General features: G+C 39.9%; 1 protein-coding gene across 2 annotated transcripts in view; it reads left to right on the top strand.

Annotated features, from left to right (window-relative positions):
• The window catches only part of LOC126470564 (GTPase-activating protein and VPS9 domain-containing protein 1), a 366,100-nt gene that overhangs the window by 109,865 nt on the left and 229,628 nt on the right, over positions 1 to 26,607 (top strand). For both annotated transcript variants that reach the window (XM_050098503.1, XM_050098502.1), the window contains exons 9-10: positions 7,505 to 7,715; positions 21,164 to 21,318. In XM_050098503.1, coding sequence (XP_049954460.1) covers positions 7,505 to 7,715; positions 21,164 to 21,318 — 366 coding nt within the window. The remainder of the gene's footprint in view (positions 1 to 7,504; positions 7,716 to 21,163; positions 21,319 to 26,607) is intronic.

Raw genomic sequence — 26,607 nt, 5'->3', positions numbered from 1 at the left:
GGTTTATCTGTTTTGCAAGAGTAAAAGGAGGCAGATTTCAGACTACCTAACAGATGCAAAACGAAAATTTCTGTTCCGACACTGACAATGTTGAGTGTTTATGGAAAAAGTTCAAGGCAATCGTAAAATGCGTTTTAGACAGGTATGTGACGAGTAAAACTGTGAGGGATGGGAAAAACCCACCGTGGATCAACAACAAAGTTAGAAAACTACTGCGAAAACAAAGAGAGCTTCACTGCAAATTTAAATGCAGCCAAAACCTCTCAGACAAACAGAAGCTAAACAATGTCAAAGTTAGCATAAGGAGGGCTATGCGTGAAGCGTTCAGTGAATTCGAAAGTAAAATTCTATGTATCGACTTGACAGAAAATCCTAGGAAGTTTCTGGTCTTACGTTAAACCAATAAGTGGATCAAAACAACATATCTAGACACTCTGGGATGATGATGGCATTGAAACAGAGAATGACACGCGTAAAGCTGAAATACTAAACACCTTTTTCCAAAGCTGTTTCACAGAGGAAGACCGCACTGCAGTTCCTTTAAATCCTCGCACAAATAAAAAATGGCTGACATCGAAATAAGTGTCCAAGGAATGGAAAACAACTGAAATCACTCAACAGAGGAAAGTCCACTGGACCTGATGGGATACCAATTCGATTCTTCACAGAGTACGCAAAAGAACTTGCCCCCCCTTCTAACAGCTGTGTACCGCAAGTCTCTAGAGGAATGGAAGGTTCCAAATGATTGGAAAAGAGCACAGGTAGTTCCAGTTTTCAAGAAGGGTCGTCGAGCAGATGTGCAAAACTATATGCCTATATATCCGACATCGATCTGTTGCAGAATTTTAGAACATTTTGCTCGTGTATCATGCCATTTCTGGAGACCCAGAATCTATTCTGTAGGAATTAACATGGATTCCGGAAACAGTGATCGTGTGAGACCCAACTCGCTTTATTTGTTCATGAGACCCAGAAAATATTAGATACAGACTCCCAGGTAGATGCCATTTTCCTTGACTTCCAGAAGGCGTTCGATACAGTTCCGCACTGTCGCCTGATAAACAAAGTAAGAGCGTACGAAAAATCAGACCAGTTGTGTGGCTGGATTGAAGAGTTTTTAGTAAACAGAACACAGCATGTTCTCAATGGAGACACATCTGCAGACGTTAAAGTAACCTCTGGTGTGCCACAGGGGAGTGTTATGGGACCATTGCTTTTTACAGTATGTATAAATGACCTAGTACATAGTGTCGGAAGTTCCATGCGGCTTTTCGCGGATGATGCTGTAGTATACAGAGAAGTTGCAGCATTAGAAAATTGTAGCGAAATGCAGGAAGATCTGCAGCGAATAGGCACTTGGTGCAGGGAGTAGCAACTGACCCTTAACACAGGCAAATATAATGTATTGCGAATACATAGAAAGAAGGATCCTTTATTGTATGATTATATGATAGCGGAACAAACACTGGTAGCAGTTACTTCTGTAAAATATCTGGGAGTATGCGTACGGAACGATTTGAAGCGGAATGATCATAAAAAACTAATTGTTGGTAAGGCAGGTGCCAGGTTGAGATTCATTGGGAGAGTCCTTAGAAAATGTACTCCATCAAAAAAGGAGGTGGCTTACAAAACACTCGTTTGACCTATACTTGAGTATTGCTCAACAGTTTGGAATCTGTACCAGGTCAGGTTGACAGAGGAGATAGAGAAGATCCAAAGAAGAGCGGCGCATTTCATCACAGGGTTATTTGGTAAATGTGTTAGCGTTACGTAGGTGTTTAGCAAACTTAAGTGGCAGACTCTGCAGGAGAGGCGCTCTACAGCGCGGTGTAGCTTGCTGTCCAGGTTTCAAGAGGGTGCGTTTCTGGATGAGGTATCAAATATATTGCTTCCCCCTACTTATACCTCCCGAGGAGATCACGAATGTAAAATTAGAGAGATTCGAGCGCGCACGGAGGCTTTCCAGCAGTCGTTCTTCCCGAGAACCATGCGCGACTGGAATGGGAGGTAATGTCAGTGGCACGTAAAGTGCCCTCTGCCACACACTGTTGGGTGGCTTGCGGAGTATAAATGTAGATGTAGACTTTATATCTTCGACCTTGTGCTGCTGACCAGACACTTCCTTCACAACTGACCCTATGGTTTTAATTTTATCCTGTGAATTAACTATTCTATTTGCGTGCCACTTACTCTTTGCCTTCCTAATGACATTTTAAGTACCTTACAGTACTGTTTGTAATGGCTACTGTAGCTTGATTGTGACTACTTCTAACATTTTGATATAATTCCTGCTTTATTCCACATGATATCCTTATCTCACTAGTCAGCCAGCCAGGTTGCCTTTTATTGCTAGTACCCAATTTAGAACGTTCTAATGGAAAGCAACTCTGAAAGAGCCTCAGAAATGTGTCAAGGAAAATATATTTGTCATCTATGTTGTCGGCACTATAAACATCCTGCCACTCTTGTTCCTTGACAAGGTTTAAAACCTTTCTATTGCCGTTGGATTAGCTTTCCTACATAGTTTGTAATTATATGTGACATTTGTTTGAGTACAAAAGCCTTTTAGTGTTAAAATTTGTGCATCATGGTCTGAAAGGCCATTCACCCTTTTAATAACAGAATTTCTATCTAGTAATGAAGAACGAATAAAAAAAAAAAAAAAAAAAAATTGTCTACTGCTGTGCTTCTGTTTCCTTCCGCCCTAGTCTGATAAAGCGCAGTCTGCATCGGATCATGTGAGTTTAGGAGATCTACGAACATCCTTTTTCTTTCACAGTCATATACAAAATTGATATTGAAGTCACCACATATAACTAATTTTTGGTACTTCCTTTAAAGTGAACTAAGAACTGTCTCTAGCTTGGGGATAAGTGCTAAAGTCAGTTACGTGACCTATAAACAACAACAATTAGAAGTTTAGTTTCACTAAGTTCAACTGCCTCTACACAACACACAAATATCTGTTCAGTGCAGTGCTGTGATAAGCTTATGGACTCAAATGGAATACTGTTTTTTACGTTCATGGCCACTCCCCCACTCCGCAAGGAACTCCTTGAAAAACAGTCAGCTAATCTGTATCCTGGTAGATGAAACCTCTGAATTGTCAAATTATTTAAATGGCATCACCTGACAGTGCACCACTTGAATCACATGTGCTGATGCTGTGGTATAGGAGAGATGTATATAAGCCACACATCCTGTCTATAGTGGGTTTTGAAAATTCTGTACTTTCAACTAGAGGGCTGCAAGGGCCCCAGAGTGCTGTGACAACATTGAGTATCAGACTCTGGATTGAACTGTGTACTTACATGCTGAGGACTTTGTTTTGTAATGTTGGACTTGAATGGAAACCTTTGGACCACATTTTGTGTTATCCTCTTTTGACCAGACCACTCATCTTTTCTTGCGTTTGCTTGTACGTATGAACTGTTCTTGTTCAAAGTCAATAAACACTATGCACTGCTATCCCCAGCAAGAAAAATGATGGGTTTATCAGTTGCATGTCTTTCACTCTTTCTCTGTCTCCAACGTATAGTGCCTCCATTCTGCTTGGAATCCATTATTCACTTGTAAGGGTGAAACATTCTGAAACACTTGTATCGAGATCACTCCTGGTACAGGTGTAATTTGAGTGAACTACAAAAATTTATAATTGCTTTTCCATTACCTTTGTTACACCACCACTGCTGCCATTATCATCATTTTATAACAATAATGATAATTACCATATTCGTCATTTCCTGTAGTTAATGACCTGTTGGGAGACGTATTTATTGATGCTGTTTCAGTAGTTTGCAGGCCATATATGTTAAGTATTGTTGTAGATTGTAGGTGACTGTGATGATAAGAGAGAGGGAAGAGGGTGATACCCTATACTGACACTAGCTTACTTTTTTTGAATCACATTAAGGGAGCAACAAAGCTTAATTGGTTCATTACCTGGATGTCAGAAACTGTGCGCCACCACCTCATTTCCCATTCCTGGCCAAATATTAGTAATTAATTTTTTTCCATTGCCATCATTTTAAGGCTTCAAAGTGGCAGTTTCCAGAGTCCGTGTGATTGTTCATAGGTTGTCAACTGTCAGTTTTTATCAGGATCAAGGTGGTTAGGTTAGATAAACTCTATCATGGAAGTTAGAATCTGTTGTAACCTGCATAGGCAGGGTGGATGCCACAACACCTCTATGCTTGGAGAGGAATTACTACATTGTAGCTTTTGTTATTAAAAAGGCACCAAATGTAGATGAGCTATGTAGGTCTTGAAAAGAATGTGGTGAGTACTGTACCCTCTTTCCTCAGTTATTGGCATAACCAGCAAGTTTTATGAATATACGAGATGAAGAGAGAAATTACATACTTGATATGATTCATGGTGACACTGAAAAGAAAGATTACAAACTCTCTGCGCAGTTTGAAGTAAATTCAGTTAACCATCAGTGGTTGTCATTGAGCTTATATGTGAAAGACAAACATTAATATTAGAATAAGATACTCTGAACAGCTAAAGCACTGAAGAGTGGAAGCTCCTACACTGAAGAGCCAAAGAAACCAACCTAATATCGTGTAGGGTCCCCGTGAGCACACAGGAGTGCTGCAACACAATGTGGCATCGACTTGACAAATGTCTGAAATAGTGCCGGAGGGAATTGTCACCATGAATCATACAGGGCTGTCCATAAATCCATAAGAGTATGAGGGGGTGGAGATCTCTTCTGAACAGCACATTGCAAGGCATCCCAGATATGCTCAATAATATTCATGTCTGGGGAGTTTGGTGGCCAGTGGAAGTGTTTAGACTCAGAAGAATGTTCCTGGAGCCGCTCTGTAGCAAATATGGATGTGTAGGGTGTCGTATTGTCCTGCAAGAATTGCCCAAGTCTGTTGCAATGTACAGTGGACATGAATAGATTTCAGGTGGTCAGGCGGGATGCTTACATACGTGTCACCTTTCAGAGTCATATCTAGACACATCAAGGGTCCCATATCACTCCAACAGCACATGCTCCACACCATTACAGAGCCTCCACCAGCTTGAACAATCCCCTGCTGACATGCAAGGTCCATGGATTCATGAGGTTGTCTCTGTATCCATACATGTCAATCTGCTCAATACAATTTGAAACGAGACTCGTCCGACCAGGCAACATGTTTCCAGTCATCAACAGTCCACTATTGGTGTTGACTGGCCCAGGCGAGGGGTAAAGCGTTGTGTTGTGCAGTTATCAAGGGTACACGAGTGGACCTTCGGCTTTGAAAGCCCATATCAATTATGTTTCGTTGAATGGTTCACACCCTGACACTTGTTGATGGCCCAGCATTGAAATCTACAGCAATTTGCTGCAGGGTTGCACTTTTGTCATGTTGAATAATACTCTTCAGTCATCATCGGTCTCATTCATGCAGGATCTTTTTCCGACTGTAGCGATGCGACAGATTTGATATTTTACCAGATTCCTGATATTCACACTACACTTATGAAATGGTCATACAGGAAAATCCCCACTTCATCGCTACTTTAGAGATGCTTTTTCCCATCGCTCGTGAGCCTACCATAACACCACGTTCAAACTCACTTAAATCTTGATAACCTGCCATTCTAGGAGCAGTAACTGATCTAACAACTGCACCAGACACTTTTTGTCTTATATAGGTGTTGCTGACTGCAGCGCTGTATTCTGCCTGTTTACATAACTCTGTATTTGAATACGCATGTTTATAGCAGTTTCTTTGGCACTTCATATGACAGAATCGCCACCCTGCTGGCATAATAACACCAGTAAGCAGTAGTTATAATTTGTAGACAGCTAATGTCCAGCTACATCAGCCCAAGAAAGATTAACTATAAAGTAACTTTGAGCATAAGATACACCACCTCCTTCTCACTTCAACAAATTATTTTTTTTGGTATTATAATATATGCCTAAAATTTTGGATAAAGATTTTGCCTACTTACAGTTTCCAATAAAACTGTTATTTCAGTCACTGAGGTTGAGTGATTCTAGGCACTTCAGCCCGGAACCACACAGCTGCTACTGTTGCAGGTTCGAATCCTGCCTCGGGCATGGGTGTGTGTGATGCCCTTAGGTTGGTTAGTTCTAAGTCTAGGGGACTTATGACATCAGATGTTAAGTCCCATAGTGCTTAGAGCCATTTTGTTATTTCAGTCCATTGATTCCAATTTATATTTTGATTATGATATTTTTTATCTCAGGGTGCCACAAACTCCTTTCTTGGATTAAATAAATCTGTTTCTCACAGTCCACATTTTGTGCACGAAGAAGTTAGCAGATTCAACCATGTGAAGGGAGTGGGGGAGAGTGGGGTAACTGGTTTGAATTTCACTCATTTTCATCTGAAGTCTATATGTTTAAGTGATGAGATCAGCTGTTTTGTAAATCCTTGTTGCCAGTTTTGTAAAGGCTTCGTCACTACTGCTGGGAGGCAGAGTTGCCACTGTTTTTACAGTAGGTCGAGTTTGTGAGTTTGTGAAGCGGCTTCTGGTGCAGTAAACCGCTAAGAAAATTTCTCTCTGCCAGTATTACACAGCTACGCCTCAGGATCAGGTAACAGGATAAGAGAACGGAGGTTCTACAACACTCCAACAAATTAGTAACAAAGTCACACAAATGAGTTAAAAAGGTGTACTTATCTTTGTGACTTGCTGAATAAGGAAGTCTGCAATACTGCATGTAATATAACACAAGAACACAAAACTTCACAGTACATAGCAGACGCAATTTGCAACTACTGTCTGTTAACTTTTAAGAGTTCACTAGATGATGATCCCCGTCTAAGTCAGCCCTGGATGATGATCTATAACCAAGTGGGCGAGAGCTGCTCTTCTCTCTTCCGAGTAGGCTTCTGTCCGTCTTTGGCGGATTGGACTCGGCCAGCAATTGGACGAGGTGAAGTCGATGTCTTCATCCTCAGCACTGCCCGTGGCGCTGGTGGAACCCGTGCAAGTGGCAAGTCTCTATAGCACTGGCACCAGCTCGCATAGTTGCACCTGCGATGCTTTTCCCCTGGCTCTGTCTTGTTCAAACGGCATAGCAGGCTGCATTGTGACCATTTGTGTACTTGCAACTGATTTGAAAAGATTGACCATCCTCTGCCGATGTTAGTCATCGGTGGAATCCATCAATGTAGGTGCCACTGTGACTTAAACCGGAGTTCCTCACAGGAACAACAAAAACCTTCTCTCTTATCCCTGAATACTTATGTCTTTTGTAATTTCTTTAGTGGTGTTTTTTTTCTGCATTTTACGAGCTCCATAAAAAGGACAAATAGAAAATATCTGTTGTTAAACAGTTGATTTTTATCAGCTGCTGTATTTCGTATTTGTTACCATTATATGCTAGTTTGTTTCTTATTCTATCATCGTTTCTTTTGTGTGTAATATCCATTAGTTATGGAAGATTTTCTGTGATAAGTTGAGTTCATTACTTCAAAAGTAATTTGCAAGTAGTGTTATTAGTGCCAAAATGTTGATGTTGTTGCAGGTTACATTTTTACAAACAGTGTTGTTGGAATTACCAGAAGATGCAGCAGCTATTGTCGACAAAGAACAGTTACAAGAACTCTTGAGGCAGCTGCCATCTAATACTACTGCAAACATTGGCAATGTCTCAGTACCACCTGTTGCTGCAAAGGTCAACCAGCATCGCACACCACCAGAAACACCCAGCAAAAGATCAGCCTTACTGAGTAAAGGTGCAGTGATACACTTCTTTTGTAATTGTCACGAAAATTTCAAGAGTTGGGTTCTGCTGCAGGTTTGGGGAATATATATGAAAACAATATCACTGTGGTAATGATTCTATTAAGATGCCAACATTTATTGTACTAATGTGCTGAAATAAAATAGTGTAATTGCAAGCAACAGAGAACATCTTGAGTGTCCATAAACAAAAAAGTAAAACAATTACCCATAAAGAAATTTCCTCTGCTTTCTCACTTTGATTGTATATTTAAAATTAGTTCCTTGTTCAGTGGAAAGCTAAATAATGCAATATTTTCAACACATTTAACAAAACCAAGATTATATTAGAAAAAAAATCAAGTAGTGGAAAGTGTGTGTGTGTGAGAGAGAGAGAGAGAGAGAGAGAGAGAGAGAGAACTTCCTGTGAATCAGTTAGAAAAGCTTTCCCCTAATATTACCTAGAACAGATGATTTGGTACCCTACCTATTATGAAAAATACTAGACTTGGTGCCAACAGACTTTACTTCTTTGAGGACACTCACACAGAGACAAGTATCAGTGGTCACAATGCAGTATTACCAACAATGAACATCAAGTTACAGATGGTTGAAAAGTAAGCAGAGAAGTACACATGTTCACTAAAATTGATAATGAGGTGGTTATCTAATTTCTCAGACTCAAGTTAGAAGATTCGAAATAATAATCAATCTTGATATTGATTATTATTTGAAATTATCAGAAAACTGTTTTTTTTTCCAAAAATTATTAACAAGTTAGAAGCTTTTAATTCAGGCAGTGGACATCAGATATGACTCAAGCTCAAGCTAACAGTTGACTAATGTCTATAAAAATATATATCTAGCAGAATAATCGCAGATGCCTCGCATGTGATATGCAGATAATGTTAGCAAACTTCATAAAAAAACAAGCGCTGTCTGCACGATGGGTATAAAACAAACCCATAGAGCGGCAAATGTTAAATGAAATGTGTTTGGCTGCCAGAAGAACAGTGTGTGCAAAATATTCTCGAAGGATCTGTCTCAAAAATTCAATACATTTTGGTTATATGTTAAGCTTGTCAGTAACATGAAATCAATGTCCAGAACATGGAGACTTTCCTTCAGAAAGGTAAATCATGGAATGTTCCCATCATTTAGTATCTGTACTGCTGCTGAGATAAGTGAATAGTTAGTAGTAGCGGTGTTGAGAAGCAGCTAAAATTCCAAAAACTCAGTTAAGATTCCAGGATCTGATGCAATTTTGACCATCTGTACAAAATTTCAAAGTGAATGATCTCCTCTCTCGACCATAATTTACCACAGGACCCTTGAACAGATATGTTCCCCATGATTAGGAAAAAACACAGGTTACTCCAAACTACAAAAGAGGTAGTAGAAATGATCCACACGAATCAGAGTCTAAATCACTCACATCTATTTGTGGCAGAAAACAGTTTTACTGTGCCATTTTTCTAATGGCTACTTTGAGACAGTTCAGAGATTTTTGAAGAAGTAAATTAAAATCAGTCTTGCTTGTCTCAGGAAAGAAGAAAAAATAATCACTAGGAAATGATATGTGGAAGAACATGTCTCCGATGAAGGAGATATTTAAAACTACCCATAGAAGAAAGAGGCTGGCCATTATTTCTTACAATGAGAAACACTCCGCCACAGTAACTAACCATTTAGCTTTGGAGTAGGCACCAAAGATCTTTAACCCTACCCCCATAGCCCTGTTTTTTCCTTGTGTTGAGAAGAAATGATTCAGTTGAAAGAATGAAGTCTTTTCTTATTGTGAAGAGCTCCTATAGGCATGAGTTGTTAAACCTACTCAACTGCTGAAAGACACTTTTAAAAATGGTCTTAGAATGATTTTGAAGGATGGAGAGATGCACTGAAAGTAGACAAAATTATTTCCAAAAAGTGTGCCCTAGTGTCTTTCATATTGTTAACAATGTGGCAAAAGACATGTTTGAGCTCTTAGCTCTGTACACAGACCCCATAGTATTTTCCTAAAATATTAAATGGAGCTTTCTCTTTTTCCTGCTCCCCGCCCACCGCCCCTACCCCACATGATTCACAATTCGCAGAACTGGAGAGAAAAAAATGATTAAAATCTGAGAAATATGAATATCAACAGTGAAGAATAATGTGATTCCTGACAAAGGCCCTCAGTTCCTCTTGAGAACATTACTGACAGAATTAAAATGAAGACACATGAGTAATTTCTCTTTCACTTCCACAAATTACACCAATATTTCTAACGGACTTGAACTGCTGAAATGAAAATGACCATGAAAAATACTAAAACAGTAGTATACAAAAATCAAACAGTGAGGACAATAGCAAATGACTAACTCTGTAGATGTAGTGTTAATACTCCATATTTGCATGTGGCACTGGGCCAGTGTTCTGTAGTCAATATTTTAAAGCTCTGTGTTATTGATGTCATAGGGCAATACAATGCTCAGCCAAAACATTTTGACAACCTCTTTATCAGCATGGTAGTCCACCATTGGAAAGCAATACACCAGAGGTTCTATATGGCATAGATTCAGCAAGTCTTTGGTAGTCAGCAAGTCTTTCCAGGGGAAGGTAGCACTGAATTTCTACGCACAGGTACTAACAGGCTGCTGGTTTATGGGTGCAGAGCTGTTTCCAAATTTTGTTCCAGATGTGTTCCGTCAGGTTCAGATCAGACTAATTTTGTGGCCAAGACATCAACATAAGTTGAAAGCATGCTTCTCAAACCAATGTACCACAATTCTGACTTTGTGACATGGCCAATTTTCCTGCTGGAAGATGCCATCACTGTCATACAGGTAGTCTACAATAATGTTCATGTAGTCCACAGCAGTTATGGTGCCTTCTATTAATACCACAGATCCCATGGAAGCCCAGGTGAATGTCCCCCATAGCATAATACAGCTTTCACCTGCCTGCATCCATCCATGGAGCAGTGCATATTTCAAGAAGCTGTTGGCCTGCCTGAAGGCATACCTGGACACAACCATCAACGTGGTGTAACAAGAAAGACAGTTCATCTGACTAAGTGATATGTTTTCATTTACCAACACAATTTTGTAGCTCACCTGAATGGCCAACTCGGTTGATTTTTCTTTGTCTTCTTCCACTTATCAGAGAACTTTCTTTTAAGTTTTAAAATCTCTTGTACATGCTCAGGTCCTTCACATTTTCTGCTTTCATATGCTTTGATATGATAAGACATGCTAGTGCCTTTGTATATTCAGTGTGTAGTGACCCACTAAACATTTTGTGGATCCATTTTTTGTGTAAAAAGATAAGATTCCTTCCACTGCGAATTGAAGTGTGACGACATTGTCAGTGTTAAACAATGCCAACTTACCAATACTGCTACTAGGCAGCAGTGCTGTCTACAATGTCACTCCCCAATTTCACAGTTGGCACTTTTCCGTGTTGTGACCACAGCATGTGCAGGCATTCCCTTCACTCCCTACAATATGGATTCTGCTCTGCTTGAGCAAGTGGTTATGCTCAAAATTGGTGAGTTACTGAGCACCACTGTAAGAGAACTACACTAACAAGGAGAGGCCACGACATTGTGATCACAGATTTACTTCAAACGTTTTACATCTTTAGTAGGCCATCAAAACAACAAAATGTGCAAGTAGTAAGGTGCACTACTCTGGCAATTCCAAGAAAATTGAAAGAGAAGTTTTACACGTCACTTATGTAACTAATGTATCCAGTCACATGTGCCGGACATTAGAGTTCATGGTGGTCAAGCAGTTAGCGTTTGAGCTTCGTAAGACAAATGTGTATTGAGTTGACACACTGACTCCCACTCAAACCTTCATTTTTGTAGTACAAGTGTAAATTCTGTGATGTTAAAAAATTTGCACCTACTCTATTCGTTCTTACTACATTAGCTACGTCTCACTGCTCTGCAGGTTAACTGCCAAATGGGGCCTGCCTCTGTGTCTGCAGCTTGAAGCATTGAGGTGCAAAGTAGTTCTGAGTATGTTACCAGATTGCATGTATAAGGGATTTCGCTCATCATGACAGGTATACATTTTCAGGAAAACTCTGTGTGTTTCGTCATTTGCTTGTTGGTAGTTATAAATGTTTCTTCTATAATTAAATTCAATTAAAAATAAAAAGTAGCCAAATAACTTGAAATTCACTAAAACTTCATGCAAATTTATGTTTTTTTTATTTTTTTAATTTATTTTTTTAAAATTTTTTTACTATATTACTTCTCAGATGTCGAATAAATTAAATAATGTGACCAGTGATGAAAAAAAATATATAGATAAAAATCAAGTTTTAGCAGGATTTGAACAGACACCTCATACACATTCGTCTTGTGTAGCTCGAACACTTACCACTTGACCACCATGAACTCATAGCATCCGGCACCTACGCACAGATGCGTTAGTTACATAATAGACACGTAAAATTTCTCTTGTGATTTTCTTGGAATTGCCAGACTAGTGCACCTTACTACTTGCGCATTATGGTGTTTTAAATGACCTGCTAAAAGGTGTATAAAGTTTGAAGTGAATGCGTGATCCCAGCATTGTGACCTTCCCTTGTGACTGATGTAATGCTTCAAACTAGAATCCTGAACATTGGGTAGTGTCATTTACCACCATAATTAATTTGGGTGCCCTTGAATTATTTTAGATTTTTTGTGACGCAGGAGAAACTAAACTTGAGAACACATTTTTAAATCTCAATTTTATTGTATTTTAATTAACCACTGCGGCCTTGTTATATTGCACACGCGTAAAGCAAGGCATTTAGCTTGTGAGCTCTGTTCCACCCATTAAATCCTTCCAAGATCAACTTCTCACAAACAATTCACTATCTTTTTTGTATCTGCATTTATTGTTGAAGCTATAAAGACAAGGAGATGTAACTATGCCACAAAATTCCTCATCCATAACCTCAAAAAATTGAAAAAATTACAAACCCACATTTTCCATCTACATCTTCCATCTTTATGTATGATACTAATGATTGTACCACAGTGAAATAACTTTCTTCATATCTGAAGCTGCATCATCTATAAGAATATTTTGTTATTCCTGTTTCTCAAGGTACTCAGTTTCATAAGATTCCATTAATATAGCAAAATCTGAGAGCAATTCCTCTTTAACTTTGTTGTACAGCTCTCTTTTGCTCATATATTCAATGATATTTAATGTAAAAATACCTTTCTATAGCCAGGGTTACATAAATACTTATTTATTTTCGACAAACTGTATCAATATGCTTTGCTGTCATCTTCTGGTCTTCAAACATTTTTGTTACAAAACATGTTCATTGTGAGTTGGAATGTTATGCTACGTTGTCATATTAGTGGATAAAATGTAGCACATTATGCAAAGATTTGTCAAAAATAAAACTTTTCCAATCAAGATGCATCTTGTGCATTGGCTATGTCCGTATATGTACCACTCCGAGATGTTATGTAGCGCCCACAGATGATTGTTAAGACTTAAAAAACAAAATATACTGTAAAATGTACAGCAGCACATCTGATTTTTCCCCCTAAGGTAAGTCTTTCCGCTCCCGGGATTGGAATGACTCCTTACCCTCTCCCTTAAAACCCACATGCTTTCGTCTTTCCCTCTCCTTCCCTCTTTCCTGATGAGGCAACAGTTTGTTGCGAAAGCTTGAATTTTGTGTGTATGCTTGTGTTTGTTTGTGTGTCTTTCGACCTGCCAGTGCTTTCGTTTGGTAAGTCACATCATCTTTGTTTTTTGATAAATTTTTCCCACGTGGAATGTTTCCCTCTATTATATTTATGCGATCTTAGCTATACAAAATTTTTTGCGAAGTAAAACTGATTGCTCCTTCTCATTTCCCAACACAGAAATTTCAATATTTAATGCAGTATAGTTAACACAGTTTTTGGTACACTTCTTTTAAAAGTAAGACAGTCTTTCTGTAAAGATCTGCAGAAAGAGATCAGTTATTTTGGGGATGAGGATATTACTTCTGAGTGATGGGGCATGCCTGCCCTTCACCTTTATGAAGGCATGATCTTTGCTGGGGACCCTTTTCGGTGAGATGCATGAATGTGTGTAGGAGAATGGCATCCCGTCCTTCCTCAAGAACTGAAGCCAGAGAAGGTAGATATATATTGGACACTGGGGTCTGGAACAAAGTCAACAAGGGGGCGGGGGGGGGGGGGGGGGGCAGCTGGCAGTGGAGTAGTTAAAATTCTGTTTTTATAGGAATGTAAATTTATTTAGGAAAATGTAGTACAAAGCACAAGAACAACGATAATATTAGTTTTCTTCCTGACACTTGACATCTCTTTGCTGCTACTATATTCTGTATATTGGGGCAGAACTTGTTCACAGAAATTATTTTCAAATCTCACCCAATGTGAGTGTCTGAAATTTTTGATCCGACTGGAGATTTTTTTCTTTTCATAATTGAAAATAGCTGCTTTCATTGATAAGTACTTCCAAACATGGGAATAATTTCATATACAAATATTTGAATATTTTAAAACCAGGCAGGTAAATATTTATAAAATTCAGGTGCACCAACTTCACTAAATTTTGTCTTCAAATCTGAATCTCACTGGATCTCGATTACTTCCATTTTTATTTGATTAGGTACTAATTTGATACTTATTGTTGTAAATGGAAGATAATAAAGAAAATGAGTTTTCAATAATTTAAAACCTATAAATCTTGATTGAAATTAATTTTTGAGGCTGAAGATTTTTACCTGCACATGTTTTTTTTTTTAATTATGAATTTGGCCAGCTATGGACCGCATACAACTTAAGACTTATGGTGTTTCTTTTTCTTCCGTTCTTCCCAGTACTTCTTCATTTTCTCGCCAACTGCTCGTCTCTGCTCATCTGTCCACACTCTTTTGGGTCGAGGTTTTGGCGCATCTTCTTCATAGTTTGCGTTTTCTATAAGTAGCCTAAAGTTATTCCTGTCACGTATTATTTCTTCTGTAGCACCTATTTTGTTGGCGTCTTTCTTTACTGCTTCTATCCATCCTACGGTGTTTTTCAGCTTACTAACGTAATTAAAAATTTTCTTTGTAATTCGTGTTTCTTCCATTCTTTTTAAATGTCCATAAAATTTTAGCTGTCTCTTCCTCATTGTATCTGTGATCTTTTCTGTATTTTTGTATAGGTCTTCATTTCTCCTTTTAATCCACCTGTTTTCCTTGTTTTTCTCAGGACCTAGAATTTTTCTTAATATTTTTCTCTCTCTTTTTTCTAGTTCTCTTAATTCGCCTTTCTTATTCAATGTTAGGCACTCTGATCCATATGTTGCTTGTGTCCTAATAACTGAATTATAATGTTTAATCTTTGCTTGTATGGATATTGATTTCTTATTGTAGTAGTTTTGTGTTAATTTATATGCAAATTCCAACTTTTTTATTCTTTCCTTATTTGTTGTGTTATCCAGTCCATTGGCTTGGATCCACTCCCCCAGGTATTTGAATCTATCAACTCTTTTAATTTTTCCATACTTTGTTTCCATAAACTTTTCTGTATTATGTTTGTGTTCTATATACTCGGTTTTTTCGTAGGATATTTTTAGCCCAGTCTTTTCAGCAATCTCGTGTAACATATCAAGCATAACTGTTGCGTCTGTTCGGTTTTCAGTTATCAATGCCATATCATCCGCAAAGGCTAAACATTTTACTTCAAATTTGTTCTTTCCTTGGCCCATGCTTATACCCTTTGTGCCTCTGTTTTTTAATGTGTTTTCCCATGTTTTTACTACTTTATCTAAAACCAAGTTAAAGAGAATTGGGGACAGTCCGTCACCTTGTCGAACTCCTGTTTTGATTTTGAATGGTTCAGAAATTTCGCCTTGAAACTTAATTCTTGATGTTGTATCTGTGAGCGTTTGTTCAACAAGTCTTCTGGTGTTTTCATCTATCCCTGATTCATAAAGTATCTGGAATAGTGTTTGTCTGTCAACTGAGTCGTAGGCCTTCTTGAAGTCTACGAAAGTAACTACTGTATTTTTATTTTGTATAGCTCTCACTCTCAAAATTGTTTTTAAATTAAGAATCTGTTCTGCACATGATCTACCTTTTCTAAATCCTGCTTGATAATCTCCTATATTAGGTCCTGCTTGTTCCTCTATTCTATTTAAAAGTGCTTTAGAAAGTATTTTGTATGTCACTGGTAACAAGGATATGCCCCTGTAGTTGTTGGTGTCTGTTTTATCTCCTTTTTTATGGAGAGGGCGGATCAATGCTTGTTTCCAGTCACTGGGTATGATTCCTTTTGTCCAAATGTCTTTAATTACTTTGTGAATTTTCTGACATGCGGATAAGCCCCCTAGTTTCCACATTTCTGCCACTACCCCATCCTCACCTGGTGCTTTGTTATTCTTCAATGCTTTGATAATCTTTTCTATTTCTTCTACTGTAGGTGGTTCCGATGGTGGATTTTCATGTTGTGGTTTTTGAAATTGTAACCTGTCATTAGGCTCCTCACAATTTAATAGATTTTCAAAGTATTCAGCTAAGATTTGGCAGTTCTCTTTATTGCTTAAAACCATTTTTCCATTTTTATCTTTAAAATGTAAACTTGGTGACTGGAATCCTGTTAAAACTTCTCTGAAAGTCTTATAGAAGTCTCTAGTGCTGTTCCTTTTGAAATCAGAATCCATTTCTTCTAATCTGTCTTTGTCATATTTTCTTTTCACTGATGTGATGATTTTTGCTGTCTTTTTCCTTTCTTCCTTAAACTCTTCCCAGTATTCGTGTTTCTTATTGCTGTTCCATTTTTCCATGCCTTTAGTCGATTGTCAATTGCTTCATCACACAGCTCATTCCACCATCTGTGTTTTGGTATTCTTCGTGGCTGTCCCATTTCTTTAACTGACTCTATCATTGTTTCTTTAATTTCTTCCCAATTATCCATTTTTCTTGTGTTTAGTATATGACAGAATTTGTCCTGATTTTGCAGGAGAAATTTAGTGTTTACTCTTGGAAATCTTCTTGGTTTTGGTTTAGGTTTGTTTGGTTGGAACATGGTCTTTATTTCTGTCAGATAATGATCTGAGTCTATGTTTAGGCCCTTCCTCACTCTGACATCCAAGATTTCCTTGTAGTTGCGAGTCGTTATTGCCACATGGTCCAACTGATATTCACCTTGATTTGGATTAGGTGATACCCACGTTTTTTTCTTTCTTGCAAGTTTCCTGAAACATGGCGACATTAAATTTAGATTAAACTGTCTACAAAAATCTATAAGTCTTTCCCCATTTCTGTTTGTTCTTGCATGTGCTAGATAATCTCCAACTATTGATTTAAATTTTATTTCTTTGCCAACTTGTGCATTAAAGTCTCCCACTAAAATTTTTATATGTTCTTTTGGTAATATGGATGTTTCGTGTTCAAGCATTTCCCAGAAATCTTCCACTTTGTCAACATTTGTTCTGTTATGTTGGTTAATAGGTGCATGAGCATTTATAATAGTGTAGCGTTTATTGCCTGACTTGAACGTCAGAAATGAAATTCATTCTGATGGGGAGCTAAAATTAGTTATTGATTCCATAAGTTGCTGTTTGACCATAAATGCGGTCCCTAATATACACTCCTGGAAATGGAAAAAAGAACACATTGACACCGGTGTGTCAGACCCACCATACTTGCTCCGAACACTGCGAGAGGGCTGTACAAGCAATGATCACACGCACGGCACAGCGGACACACCAGGAACCGCGGTGTTGGCCGTCGAATGGCGCTAGCTGCGCAGCATTTGTGCACCGCCGCCGTCAGTGTCAGCCAGTTTGCCGTGGCATACGGAGCTCCATCTTTAACACTGGTAGCATGCCGCGACAGCGTGGACGTGAACCGTGTGTGCAGTTGACGGACTTTGAGCGAGGGCGTATAGTGGGCATGCGGGAGGCCGGGTGGACGTACCGCCGAATTGCTCAACACGTGGGGCGTGAGGTCTCCACAGTACATCGATGTTGTCGCCAGTGGTCGGCGGAAGGTGCACGTGCCCGTCGACCTGGGACAGGACCGCAGCGACGCGCGGATGCACGCCAAGACCGTAGGATCCTACGCAGTGCCGTAGGGGACCGCACCGCCACTTCCCAGCAAATTAGGGACACTGTTGCTCCTAGGGTATCGGCGAGGACCATTCGCAACCGTCTCCATGAAGCTGGGCTACGGTCCCGCACACCGTTAGGCCGTCTTCCGCTCACGCCCCAACATCATGCAGCCCGCCTCCAGTGGTGTCGCGACAGGCGTGAATGGAGGACGAATGGAGACGTGTCATCTTCAGCGATGAGAGTCGCTTCTGCCTTGGTGCCAATGATGGTCGTATGCGTGTTTGGCGCCGTGCAGGTGAGTGCCACAATCAGGACTGCATCCGACCGAGGCACACAGGGCCAACACCCGGCATCATGGTGTGGGGAGCGATCTCCTACACTGGCCGTACACCACTGGTGATCGTCGAGGGGACACTGAATAGTGCACGGTACATCCAAACAGTCATCGAACCCATCGTTCTACCATTCCTAGACCGGCATGGGAACTTGCTGTTCCAACAGGACAATGCACGTCCGCATGTATCCCGTGCCACCCAACGTGCTCTAGAAGGTGTAAGTCAACTACCCTGGCCAGCAAGATCTCCGGATCTGTCCCCCATTGAGCATGTTTGGGACTGGATGAAGCGTCGTCTCACGCGGTCTGCACGTCCAGCACGAACGCTGGTCCAACTGAGGCGCCAGGTGGAAATGGCATGGCAAGCCGTTCCACAGGACTACATCCAGCATCTCTACGATCGTCTCCATGGGAGAATAGCAGCCTGCATTGCTGCGAAAGGTGGATATACACTGTACTAGTGCCGACATTGTGCATGCTCTGTTGCCTCTGTCTATGTGCCTGTGGTTCTGTCAGTGTGATCATGTGATGTATCTGACCCCAGGAATGTGTCAATAAAGTTTCCCCTTCCTGGGACAATGAATTCACGGTGTTCTTATTTCAATTTCCAGGAGTGTAGTCGTATTATTGGAATTTTTAATGGCTGGTTTTCCTTTGTAGATCCTGTATCCACCTGATTTAAATGCATTTTCATCCAGATACCTTGTTTCTTGAAGAGCTAATATAAGTATGTTGCGTTGATTGAGAGCGTCTGTTAGGTGTTTTAGTTTTCCAACTTTCATAAGTGTGTTGATATTCAGAGTCCCCAGTAGATGTTTTTTCTTGGGTCTTATCTTTGAAGAAGTACTCGGAAGCTCCGACTCTTCCTTACATGATGTTCTAGGCTCTCCAGAATCCAAAGGCCTAGTTGCACCGCCATGAATAGCGATGGAAGATTGGTTACTTCCTGGAGTAGTTTCCATTTTGAAATTTACCATCATGTCTTAGGTTAAAGTTTGGTTTGGGGAAAGGTAGTTGAACCTTTCGATGATAAAAACTCAAGCATTTAGCTTAGAATTATAAGTGAGGCCACCACTAACATGTGGGACAGACGCCTTTTGCAGCCGCCCACTGTGGGAACAGACGCTACAGTCTGGTGCTTTTATATAAAAGCCTGCCTCTTCCGCCAGTTCCGCCGGTCTGATGATCTTCATCGCCGCCTTCACTGCCGTTGAGGTCTTCACCGTTTCCCTGGCTAGGGACCCTCACGAGGTACTATCACCCGGGCCAGGTGAACCAAGGTTTTTTAACGAGGTGTTACTCCTCTCCCTCCTCCTTTTTCAACCGGGCTTGGGACCGGCTTTGGCGGAGTTCTGCACATGTTTTGTGTGATTATATCATCTGAACTACAATTATTCATGTTTCACACTGGACAGTGTGTTAAATCTTCATTTTCCTGTTGCTTTTCCCAGAAAACTAATTGTATATTTGAATGCATTGTGACTCTACAATATGCTCATATCTCCTGGCATTTGCCAAACCCAAACCCCTCCATCAGATTGCCACAGTGTATAGCATGGTTCATCACTCCAAATCACTCATTTTGTCTTGTGCTGTCCAGTGGAATCTCTCTTTACAACACCTCAAGTGTTGCTTAGCATTACTATGGAAGTCACAAGTGGTTCTTTCTGCTGATTTCATCTCATTTGTTTACAACGGCCGTCCGCAATGCTCAATGTTCCCTGTCCTCCTGCACGTGAGGCCTGCCTAATCTTGGTTTAGCTGTGGTTGTTCTTTCACATTTCCACTTCACATTAATATCACCATCAGTCATCTTGGGTAGCTTCAGAATTGTTGAAATGTCACTGATGGATTTGTTACTCGGAGACATCAAATGAATACTCCATGTTCAAAGTCACTGAGATGTCGTAGCCGACCCTTGGTGGTTCTGCCTCTTGTGACATCTACTGATCAGTTGTGTATTACGTAGAGATGTCTGGATACTTTTGATCAGATAGTGTATGTACCGGGAGTAGTCTGGCTAACATATGTCCACTAAACAATGGCACAGCTTCAGTTTTTCCCTCATTTCAGTACCTGTTGCTGTGTAAAACTTAACCATATATCAGGCAAGCAGTGAGTTCAGTTTGGACCCCAAAAGTATTCAGTACAGCATTAATAACTTCACTTATTGTACAGGAATTCAGTAGCACTGAAGGACTGTGGCTATTAACAGATATGTGTCTGCCACTTGAACCAACCAGTGATGCTACAGGAGTAGTTCTTTCTGATGGAATGTTGTGTGCTGAGCCACAGCTGGCATGTGGAATTATGATAGTTAAGATTTTTAAGGATATACCACAGTATTCTGCAAAGACATGACAATCGGCTCCCACTCTCATTTTAACAGTGTGTTGTGGAAATTTAGTGAGTACAGTTCTTAAAGATACAGCTTTGATTGTTCTAGTGAGAATTTCCTCTGTTTCACAGCCTGTTTAGAGGACAGAAGAAGTTACCAGGTTTATTTGTGAAATTACTGTTACATGGTAGAGGATGATTAGATTGTGGACTGTGAGTAGGGATTAATAATGCCAGACAACAGGGTGAACTGTAAGGAATACAGTAGAAGTAAACCACTGTACTACAGAAAATTGTGAAGTAGTGTTGAACTTGGCATTTGCTGCTGAATATTTAATTATTGTGTTCAGATTTTGTTGGAAAAAGCTGCTGAATGTAAGTTAAGGGGGAAATGCTAAAAATATTGTCAAAAAATTGCCCCTTCCACTAATGATAGAATTTGCTTGTAGTGAGTGGTGGTAGAATTGCTTGAAACTTTCATCTCACATGCTCTGGGATAATTGAAAAGGAAGTGACAGAAAGTAAAGGATGCATAGTATAAAAAATGGTGAGATATTTTCTTGCTTGGGCTGGGAATGTTATAACCCCCACCCCCTACCTCGTTGTCACCCACAATTTGTGAGCCTACTCACATTCTGAATGTACTAAGTTGATTAATATATTTGTTAGGTAGTGATTTATTTTTCATAAACCATCTCAAGAGCCTGGTGGCAGAAATTCTAAAGGACTTTTTTGTGTTTAGTATCAAGATCAAGAAATCCATCATCTGGGGCCATTGGAAGAAATGGGAACGAAGATGGTTCAGTAGAAGATGGAGATGATTGTGGTCCAGATGTTCTTGTTATTCCATTCTCCCCAGAAGTTGGTGAAAATATCGGACTTGCATCAGAACAGAAGGTTTGTCAACACAATAAGATGTTGCTGCTGTCATAGTCATTGGTTATTGCTTTACAGTATGTGACATGTATCATACAGCTTTTTAACGAAATAAGACCCCATAAACAGATATGAAAAATTTAAATTTATTTTTGAAGTTGTTGGTAAATAATTTATTGTAAGGAAATTTGTATAGGCTGAACAACTTGAAAATTGCTCAAGGCATGCATTATATTCAATAAGTTGTGGTTGCCCCTTGAATGGTGCCATATGCCAAACACCTCAGGAATCAGATAGTTTCGGCTTTGACAGATATGCAGAATAATGGCCGGAGAACCTTTCATTGTCCCAATTGCCTCTTTATTAATGTTAGCATAAACTATTAGGAGTGTAGGAGTGAGTGTCATTAAAGTATTTTGCTTCTTTAGAGAGAATTGATTTTGGCTTTACTGTCTGTACCACAAATAGGATAGGAACTTCAAAACTCTTTCACAACCTAAGCAGGACATCTATGTGTTGACGTGAGTGAGTGTTGTAAGGGTAGCCTGTGAGGTACCTGTCACACCTCAGTTGTATTTGGCTTGCTCACGCGAGACCCTTATGTCGACATTTGCTTCCCCTACTTTACGTTGGCCTTCCATGTAACTGCTCCTAAAACAAGTGAATTCAAAGACGAGAAATGCCATAGAGGAAAAGAAAGTGGACAGTGTGCAAAAATTCTGTTATGTGCTAACAGTGATGGTAGGGAGAAGCTCCAGTCACTTATGATTTGGAAATTTGCTAAATCACTTTGTTTTAAAAATCTTGTCACATTTCCCACAAAACATACTAAAAACAAGAAATTGTGGATTATGGCAAAAGTGTTCGAAGTATCAATACAAAAATGGCTGCAGCAGGCCAAAAGATTTTATTGCTCATAGACAGATGTGCAGCACACCCTTCACTTACTTGCTATTTGAGAAATATAACCATAGAATCCTTTCCAGCAAATTGCACAAGTGAGCTCCAGCCACTTGACCTTGAAGTATAAGAGGCATTCAAAAAGAAACGAGCCGGAGGCATAATTACAGAAACCAGTATCCGTATGTTAGAAGTATTGACCCTGGCTGTTGAGAGACTTGTCCCACTGTGACACAAGGCAGTGAATGGCTGTTTCACAAAATTCCCGGAGCTGCGATGTTAACCAGTTCTGCATGAACAGCTGGATATCATTGTCCGAGGTGGAGCGTTTGCCCCTCAGAGCCTTTTTAAGAAGACCAAAAATGACCCCCTTGTAATTCACTTCCTGCAGCACAGGACAATAGTGAATGCCCAGCATTACTCACAAACCTTGACCACCCTTCACCAAGTGATCAAATCAATACCCGTGGGGTCATTCTGCTCCATGACAATGCAAAGCGTCATACGGCCAACACAGTCGCGGCACCCCTGCAGAAATTCAAATGGGAGGTTCTTGGCCACCCTTCATACAGTTTGGACCTCTCTCCCTGTGATTACACAATTTTTGGTCCCTTTAAAAAGGCTCTGAGGGGGCAAATGATTCACCTCGGACAATGATATCCAGCTGTACGTGCGGAACTGGTTAACATCGCAGCCCTGAGAATTTTATGAGACAGCCATTCACTGCCTTGTGTCACAGTGGGACAAGTGTCTCAACAGCCAGTGCCAATACTTATAACATACAGGTACTGGTTTCTGTAATTATGCCTCTGGTTCATTTCCTTTTGAACACCCCTTATAATACATACTTTCATGTTGCATTATCACAAAGTGCTCATGCAGAATGCCATCAAGTGTGTCGGAAAAAAAGAAGAAATGAAAATAAAGCATTTTACAGATCACAATTTTACTTGCCATTTTTTATTATTGTAATACTTGGGCCAGAAAAAGTTTCTGAGAACGTATTAATGAATTTGTTTCTTCTGATAGGCAGTGCACTACATCACAGCTTCAGGGCACAATGTTTCAGACATTACCATTCATAACTGCTTCCAAAAATGATTTTACTTTTGTATGGAGCCACAGTCATATAAAACTTTTTGAAAGATGTAACCGCCATTTGACCATACAACAGGTTTTATTTCACATTCTAGATTTTGGTCTTAGGCCATTATCAAGTGTTACAATTATTATAAAATCATTAGACTTGAGTTGAACCCAAGTTATTGTCAAAACATGTTTCTTCGGATATATAAACAAATTTAGTTGAAATAAATGCAAGAACATTTGTGTGGTATGCTAATTTACTAGCAGTTAGCATGACTCAGTTGATATGGTTGAGGAAAAATAGATGACCAAATCACAGGTTTTAAACTTTGCTACACTGTGTCTAAAGCCAGATTTGGAAATGAAGTCCATGGTCATGAAGGAAATGATGATACTGAAGATGTTTCACCTAATGGGCATTCATCATTTCGGGATTACGGCAACATTGCTGAAAACCTTTAGAACCCATGACTATTCCTGAGATACTTCAAGATGCATTGAGGGACATGGACAAGGATACTGACAAAGAGGACAATACAGTAGAGCTTCTGCAGTCCTCTTTGATTTTTAATGATACAGTAAAAGTGTTAGAAAAAATTAAACAATTTGTGCCACGCCATAATGTTTCTGACAAAATAACGGCATGGTTATCCCATTTTGAGGATACAGTGTATGCTGTAACCATGGCAAAGGAAAAAACAAGAAAAGATTACAGACTTTTTATGAAATGGTGTTTTCTTCTGTGTAGATATTTACTTTTTTTCTCCATTTTTTTAAGTACGTATTAGGCTTTTATAAAATTTTCTGTAAGACAACTTTCGATTTACTGTATTTTCCATTTGTCATTTTACCAGTTTAATTTGCAAGTATGACACTTTCTTTCTTGTATACATTTTTTACATTTATACTCCCCCCCCCCCCTTGTATAAATGGAGTTTTACTGTATCTAATTACATTTGTGATGTGAAAAGACAATTATGCCAAGACAAATTGACTTAGACTGAAATAGGAGCCATTTGCTGACATTGACATCAGAGGAAGTGGTGTGTCGTAACCAAAATTAGTAGTGATGTTGCCCCAGAAACCTTTGGTCTGTCTCTGAACGTCTCACCAAGATTCTCGTTAATGCATATGGATCCTAAAAGTGACGTTTGAAGTTACATTATCGAGGCACTTGTTTGACTTGTCATTCTTTTCAATTTATTTCTTTAATTTTGTTTATATGAAAACATCTTTTTTCCGTGCTACATCATCTCTTAGCAGTAAACACAGAAAGCAAAATAGTGCATTTTTTACTTCACAGCTGCAAAACAAACTTTCTGTTGGTACCATTCAGAATGAAAGCTACGAATATATTAGTTGTTGTTGCTTATGAAGTGACCAAGTAAAATCTCATTGCCAGAATTATGACATGTCCCGTCAGGTTGGTGCATCGGTTCCTGAGCCATAAATCAAAAGAATGAGAGAACACCGTCCTGTGAGAAGTTTTATGATATACTAAACTTAGTACAACGAATCATCATTGAAATGCACATACAAGTCCTTGTGCAATGCCAGGAGAAAATAAACACCTGAACACTTGATAATTTATGTCCGGCTTGCAATCCACAGAATTAAACATAAGTCAGATCTTGAGGCCAGTCCTGTTGTACTGTAACTTTAGGGAAAGTTGCGACTTCAACTACGACAGTAATCGACTGCTGATAGACTGAAGCTACTTGGCTGGGTAGAGCTGTGGTTGAGTGGCCTGTTAAATATGTGATCAGAGGCACCAGTGATGCCTCAGATGAGGGAGCATGGCACTTGTGCAGCCATCATTTGGGTGGCACCAGTTGCTGTGCTGCCGCTGTTGGACAGCAGTGGAACCTCTAGCACAAGTCTCTGTACCTGGAATGATTGTCTTTTGTGTGATATTGACAGGCTACAATACCACATCCCCCCGCTCCTCCTCCCTATCCACCACCACTGCCGCCGCCACCACCACTGCTGCCGCCACTGCCACCACTACACCACCACCACCACCACCACCACCACCACCACCACCACCACTACCACGACCGAAATTCCTCACCACTGTTGTGTAGTAAGCAAAACAGCAGCAAGGAGAGGTTTGGTCACAGGTGTTGCTGAGGAGGCAGGAGCTATGGTAACAGCCGATGCAGCATCCCTGCTAACAACCCGGCATCTGCCTTGTGAATGCCTGGGAACACTGGCCAGAAAAACTGGCATACGGTGCACACCTGTGACCAGTGGCTAAGGCCCTGTTGAAGTGGATGACTTCCCGGCATCTGGTGGGCCTCTGGTGTTGTAAAGAATGGCATTTGGGTGATCCTGGCCCAACCCCAATATCAGAAGCGACAGGTGCTGTGATGACTCACTCGTGCTATGTCGATCTCCATTTGCTCCTCATCTGGTGCTTACAGTGCTGAACGCAAGGAAGCCATGGATGGCAGTGGCAACAAGATCCTGTTTGGCACCGAATCTGAAACTGAGAGATTTGAGGCACAATCATGCAGGTGACACGCACTAATTTGGTTGTAGTGCTATCTGTGCACACTGGAAGGACCTGGGATGCAAAAAGAGAACAATCCAGGATGTTAGTAATGGTCCATTTTTCCATCTTAACTTGGCTCCAATCAATCTGAAAAAGACAACATTGTTAATTTTAAACTGTCTACTGAAAGGGTACTTAACCGACCATTCAGGTGGATGTGGTAGGTGAAGTTAAGTGTTATGATGGTGACCATGAAGCAATTCCACAGGTGATTTTCCATCTATTGGCTGGGAACATTAGGATGCCTAGAATGTTTTAGAGACTGTTCCCTCGCATGGGAAGCGTGCACGAAGTCTGTTCATTCGCTGCTTAAAAGTACATACAAAATGTTTCATTATTCCGTTTGACTGGGGATGGAATGGCGCACTAGTCTTGTTGTATGCTGTTTACATCACAGAATTGTTGAAATTTAGTTGACACAAACTGTGGTCCATTATCAGAAATAATAACTTGTGGAAAGCTCTGTATACAAAAAATTAACTTCACTGCCTTGATGGTTTGAGAAGCAGTTGTGGACTGCATGGGTACAACAAACAGAAATCTGCTAAGTGCATCAACCACAATTAACCACTGAATGTTCTAGAATGGACCAGCATAATCAATGTGCAGCCTTTGCAATGGGATGGTGGTTTTAGAATTTCTAATATGTCCATTAGTACTTTCAGCTGTGGCAAAGGATGTGACTCTACAGCTGTTTGACAGTTGACAGTGAACTTGAAGTCAGTACATAAGCATAAATTGCCATTCAGTTTGGTGAGAATCGTTAGAGG

Source organism: Schistocerca serialis, chromosome 3, assembly GCF_023864345.2.
Source record: "Schistocerca serialis cubense isolate TAMUIC-IGC-003099 chromosome 3, iqSchSeri2.2, whole genome shotgun sequence".
Lineage (NCBI taxonomy): Eukaryota > Metazoa > Arthropoda > Insecta > Orthoptera > Acrididae > Schistocerca > Schistocerca serialis.
The sequence above is the reverse complement of the archived record's forward strand: the minus strand, read 5'-3'. Positions and strand labels throughout refer to the sequence as shown.